Raw genomic sequence first — 5,739 nt, 5'->3', positions numbered from 1 at the left:
GGGTCTCCTCCCAGGCCCCGCGTTATCGGCCCTCAGACGGGACGGTCGGTTCGGCCGCTGGGCTGAGATAAGAGGCACCAGCCTGGCCTGAAGAACGACCTGGAGGTCGCTCCCTGCGCGGGGAGTTTCGGTGCTGGCGATACTCTATCTACCCCGGCCACCCCCTGTCGGGGTCCCGAGGAGGTGTCGGGGTCTCGGCGCCGGGTTTTTTTGGGGCCTGAAGAGCTGAGCAGCGCCTCGGAGCTCGCAGCGGTGGGAAGAGTTCAGCGCTGGGCTCCAGAGCCCCCCACCCCATCTGCTGGAGGCAGCCGAAGGAGGGAGGACTCGTTTTTCCTCCTCGCCCGGACGCCTGCAGAGCTCCCGGGAGCCGCCGCACGCCCGCTCACCGCCCTTCCCCTCTCGCTTCCCTTGCAGAGCACTACAAACACCACTGGTTCCCCGAGAAACCCTTCAAAGGCTCGGGCTATCGCTGCATCCGCATCAACCACAAAATGGACCCCATAATCAGCAAGGCAGCCAGCCAGATCGGACTGAGCCTCCCGCAGCTCTACCAGCTCCTGCCCAGCGAGCTCACGCTCTGGGTGGACCCCTACGAGGTCTCGTACCGCATCGGCGAGGACGGCTCCATCTGCGTCTTGTACGAGGCCACGGCCACCAAACCCACGGGCCAGAAAGCCCTCGGCTCCTACGGGCTGCTGACCTGCAAGAACCAGATGATGTTCGGCCGCACCAGTCCTTCCAAAAACTACATCATGACTGTCTCCAGCTAAACGCTCCTCTTGTCCTTTACACTGCCGAGACACAGGCTACTGTATACCTCGCCCGAGGATCTATTTTTAAGATGAAGAGCTATTTATATTTTTTAAAAAAAAATCCAAGAAAAATCCAAAATTAAAATATCGGGCACCGCTTGGGACGGGAGCGGTGTTCTAGGTGCCTTTTTTTTAAAGCTGTTGCAAGCTTATGAGTTTTTATTATGAAGCCGATATCTACCTAATTAGTGTTGGATGGCAATTTTGGGCTGGCTTGCTCATTTGGGCAGCTTGGAATGGAGGGTGAGAGGGGGAAGAGCCAGGCTGGGAAGTGTGGCTTGGTGGTGGGAGATGTCCACGTCGCCTTCTCACCATCCTGGCACCCAACAGTCTTGCTGTAGCACCCAGTGCTGGGAGAAGGGACGAAGGACTTGCTCTCTTCCCTCCACTAACTTCACTCCCCACCTGGTCTGATCTCTCTGGGCCCTGGAAATAGTGTTTTGGGGAAACCTTCCCTCAGGGCTGGGTGATGCTGGGGACCTCAGGAGCCCCTCTTCCTTGCTCTTGCACAGCTCTGGACCCACGTGCTCCACGAGTGCTGCAGCTCTGCTCTGCCCCACTCCCAGCACAAAGAGGGGGAGTGTGGCCTGTCTCCAGCCCCCCATCTTTCCTCTCTGCTGCTGGGCTGGGCTGGAAGAGGCCACAGGAGTCCTGTGCCGTGGAGCAAGGCAGAGATGCAGTGGGGGCCAGGCTGTGCAGAGGAGGTCCCCAGGAGGGCTGCTGTGGTGGCCCTGGAGTACTGTTTGTCCCTGGTGCTCCCCAGTCCCTTGGCTGTCACCCACTGCTCGCTGCACACTGGGAAGGGTGCTCCAGACCTTGAAACCAGCACTGGACAGCTGTGAATTGTGAAGCCTTTCTGCTACCTGTGGCTTAGACATCAGCCATGACCTGCTCTGGCCTGGGCTCTGTGTGCTCCAGGAGCAGAGTCTGGCCCCTCGCTTGCACAAGTTGCCTGATCCAGTTGACTTGCTGTGTCCCTTGGCCAGAAGAGCTGAAGCAACTCACCCTGTGCCGTGGAGGTTGGTGGGTGAGAACCCCCTTTGTCCTATCTCAAAATCAGAAGTACTGGGGGGCTTTTCCCCCCCTGTGTGTGGGATGCTCAGATGCTTTGGTGTCCTCACGTTGCTTTTAAAGTCACAGCACTTGTTCCCTCTCTTCCCCCTCTGGGTGATCTCTCTCCACTGACACCTTGGTAAGGGGATCCTTTGGTTCTGGTCTCTTGGTACACGACTATTTTGCACAATTAATGCCTGGTCCTGTGCTCTGCCTGTTCAAGCAAAACTCCTCTTGGAATCCCAGTGCTACTTGTCTTCAGGGAGACTCTACCCAAGTGTTGTTCAGGATTTGGCCCTTCATCTGCTCTGGTTAACTACAAACAGGGCAGGGGCTGAAAGTGCTGCCCTAAAAACCTCACCCGCCTGTTGGGAATGAGCCTTGACCAGGATGTTGTATCTCCATTGCCTTCTTTCTAACCAGCTGGTGCTCCTCCAGGGATCCTGGAGAAGTGATGGGAAGAGCAGGGCATTGACATAGCTGGGATGAAACTTTCCCAGATTTGTCTCTCAGCAGTTTTTTTTACCTTCCTCTTGCCTGACCTGGCAGCTGACTGGTGTAACCAGAGTTGTTCTTGCCCAGCCTTTGATGAATCAAGTTCTCAGACATTTGTGCAATATATTTCCAAATCTTGGGCTCTCTGGGAGAGGAAGGAAGCCACCCATCTGTCACAGTTGGTAGTTTGGGGCTTTTTTAATATATTTTAAAAAAAAACCACAGTACAGCTCCCCGGCTCTGACTACTAACATGGAAAAATAAATTCAGCTTTTTGTAAGCTTCCAATCATGAAATCCAGAACTGGAAAACCAAACTCCATTCTTAGATCCTTTTTAAAATGTCAAGTGGTGAGTTATTTGTCCTTGAACAGTAATAGCAGACCGTGGCTCTGAAGTTGCATCACTTCCCTCTGCATCACTTGAGTTTCTCATGTCAGCAAAGCAGAAGCTGAAATGAAGCCCTGGGGCTTTTTCTTTGGTGATCTTGTGCAATAGGTGACCTCACCCAGGGGCGAGTACTTGGGAACTTCCAAAAAGCAGATTCCCTTTACTATGGAAAAAGGGCTCTTGGTGCTTTTTGGAGTCCTCACTTCACCTGCTGGAGTGGAAAGCCCATGAAGAGAACTGCACCCAGGAGCAGCAGCAGTTGGCTTGGCTGCTCTCCTGGCCTGGATGTGGCATTTCCTGAAGGCTGGTACTTCCTCGGGTTGTCATTTGTCACCATCAAAGCAGTCTTAAGATTTACACACCCCATTTTACTCTGTTCCCTCCCTCTTACCAGAAGAATTCTTTTTTTATTTTTCAGGAACAACAGCCCACACCAAAGGAATACACTAAAATTGCTCTTAACATACCCCCACTTCCAGAACCAAAATAGCCAAGTGTCATTCTTGTCCCTGCTGTGGAGGAGTCTAAAGTTAAAGGGGTCTGGTTTTTAGCTTCAAAACCAACCAAACTTGGGTAGAATCCATTTGTCTTGTAGCTGGTTACGTGTAAAAGCTGTGAATTAGTGTCTCTTGCCTTCTGCCTACCAGCCTGACTCTCGACTGCAGCGCGAGTGGTGTGTTTTTGGAGACAGTGTATTTGAGGGGTTTTCTGGCTCTTTTGTGGATTTTGTTGTTTGTTGTTTTTGTTTTAACAAGCTGGACTGTTGAACGGGACCTGCTTTTTTTTTTTGTATTTGGTGAAAATGGTAAAAAGTTTGTAAGCTACACTTGGAGGAGGGAGCGGATGGTTACTAATTGTACAGTAGCATTTTTATATCCAGAATGTACAGATCCTTTTAACGTATGCTTTTGTTACTTTAATAAAAATGTAGCAGTATAAACCAGCCTCGTTTTCTTGCCCAGAACTCTTGTGTGGCTTGTGAAGAGGGCGAGGGTTGGGCTTGCAGCCTCAATCCCACCCTGGGTTTGGCTGGAGCGGGGCTGACTGTTAATATCCAGCTGTGTCAGGGAGGAGGTTCAGGAAAAAAAGCTGCTTAGTCAACATGCTGACTCTAAACCTGACCATCTAAACCCGAGGAATTAAGGCTGGGAATTGGTCTGATGACTAATGCAGGGCTTTGGGTGTCCTGCCCTCTCCTTCCCCATGCTGACTCCAGGGTTCTGGCTTGGGCAGCAGGGGATTTATTCAGTGTCCTGCCAGGGCATGAAGGTGTTACCTAGGAACAGCTTAAATGAAGTCTTGGAAAGAAGAGATTAATGACTGAGTGAGGCACAGGGGCAGCTCCTGGTGAAGGCTCCCTGCCCCCACTGCCCTCCTGGGGGTGACTGAGCGGAGGAGGAAGGGTGAGAGATCATGAGTTTGAAATGTTCAGGCATGTGGAGGATGCTCTGGGCCTGTCATGACAAAGGCAGCTGGGGTTGATTCACAGGAGATCCTGTTTGGGCTCTTGTTGGGAGGCTGGTGAGGGGAGCAGGGAGCTGTAACTGCTCCCTGGGATGGGCAGGGCCAGCTCATGTTTAACCCCATCTCTGCTCCCCTCCAGGCTGACCTGATCTAGGACCTTGGCTGGTTTCAGTCCAAAACTCCATTTTTATGGAGTTTATGAGGGTTTGAGTTGCAGCCTGCCAGGGTCCTTGTGACCCCTCCCAACCTGCTCCCTGTGCTGGTGCCTCCTGGAACAGAGATGCCAAGGGTGGGGGGCACAGACCTGGTCCTTGGTGGGGGCACAGCTCCTTCCTCCCCTCCTGCTTCTGTTGTTAACAGGCCACCTCTGAGAAGAAAACAATTTGTGGGCCCATTTTGGTGCTCTGTCAAAGCTGCTCCTTTTTGAACTCAGCCCTTCATTAGTGTCCATAAACACACCCAAATTGGTGCTGCTGGTGAAACAGGGCTGGGCTGGGCAGCCCATTCAGTTGCTGATTAGCTGGGGAGTCATCCAGGTTCAAAGGCTTGCTGAAGTCAGATGATGGTGGCCTTCCTCCCTGCAGCTTGTCCTGACCCGTGTGCCCTGCCAGGACCTGTGTGCCATGCTCTGTGGCCCATTTTCAGGCTGGCATTGTCCATGCCATGGCCAGCCTGGTGTGCTCCTGAGTGCCACGGGCTGTGGCTGGCATTTGGGCCAGCAAACAGAGCCACGATTATCTAAAGATTTGAGTTGCTCACAGCCAAGATAAAAATACAGCTCTCATGCCATGGAGTGTTCAGTGAGGAGTCAACACAACCCTCACCACAACCAGATCACCCCGACAGCCTTTTAGCAGCTGACTCACCTGCTATTTTTATTTTGTTTGTCGTTTTTCTTCTGGTAGGAGTGTGATACCTGGTGTGCAAGATGAGTTAGCTCAGGGGTGTATCCTCCCCTACCCCCCACCCAGCCCTTTCTAGACCTTTTGGTGCTGAGCTTCAACTCTCAGCACGTTTTCTCATCCAGGATCAGCTCAGGGGTGCAGGAGGAAGGGAGTGCTGAGGCACTGGGGATCCAGCTCCCCCCTGGCAGGCTTGAAGCAGCTCTGAAAACAAACTGAAAGCAACTCAACCCACCCTCAACCTCCTGCCTGTGGAAATCGGGGCTTGTTTTCTGCCCAGCCCTTTGCTGGGTCTCTGCTGGGAGTTTTTTATTCAAGGAAGTGTTGATTCAAGGAGCCTGGGTGGAACGTTGTCCTCTGTAATCAGGAACTGGCATGTTGCATAAATGAGCAGTTGCCTTTGAGATGCCCTCGGTGAGAGCTCAGCCCTTTGCCCAGCACCCCTGCCTGCTTCCTGGCACGTTGGCACAGTGGGGTCCAGGACTTATTTAGAGCAAAAAGGGGAGAGGGTTTCAATGTCCTGTCCCCTGTGCTGTTCCCCTGCCAGGCTTCCCAGCCGTGTGTGTGCTGCAGCAGTGCTGGCACTCCTTCCTCCTGGGAGCTGGGGCACTTCTGGGGGCTGCT

General features: G+C 52.9%; 1 protein-coding gene across 1 annotated transcript; it reads left to right on the top strand.

The window, feature by feature from the left end:
* Positions 1-355: 355 nt before the first annotated feature.
* LOC103767900 (protein BTG2-like) lies at positions 356-770 on the top strand (the record flags this gene model as incomplete). Its single annotated transcript, XM_008935033.1, has 1 exon — positions 356-770. A coding segment is annotated over one exon (415 nt), but the record flags the coding sequence as incomplete, so codon positions are not given.
* Positions 771-5,739: the final 4,969 nt, after the last annotated feature.

Source organism: Merops nubicus, unplaced genomic scaffold, assembly GCF_000691845.1.
Source record: "Merops nubicus isolate BGI_N331 unplaced genomic scaffold, ASM69184v1 scaffold28562, whole genome shotgun sequence".
Classification (NCBI taxonomy): domain Eukaryota; kingdom Metazoa; phylum Chordata; class Aves; order Coraciiformes; family Meropidae; genus Merops; species Merops nubicus.
The sequence above is the reverse complement of the archived record's forward strand: the minus strand, read 5'-3'. Positions and strand labels throughout refer to the sequence as shown.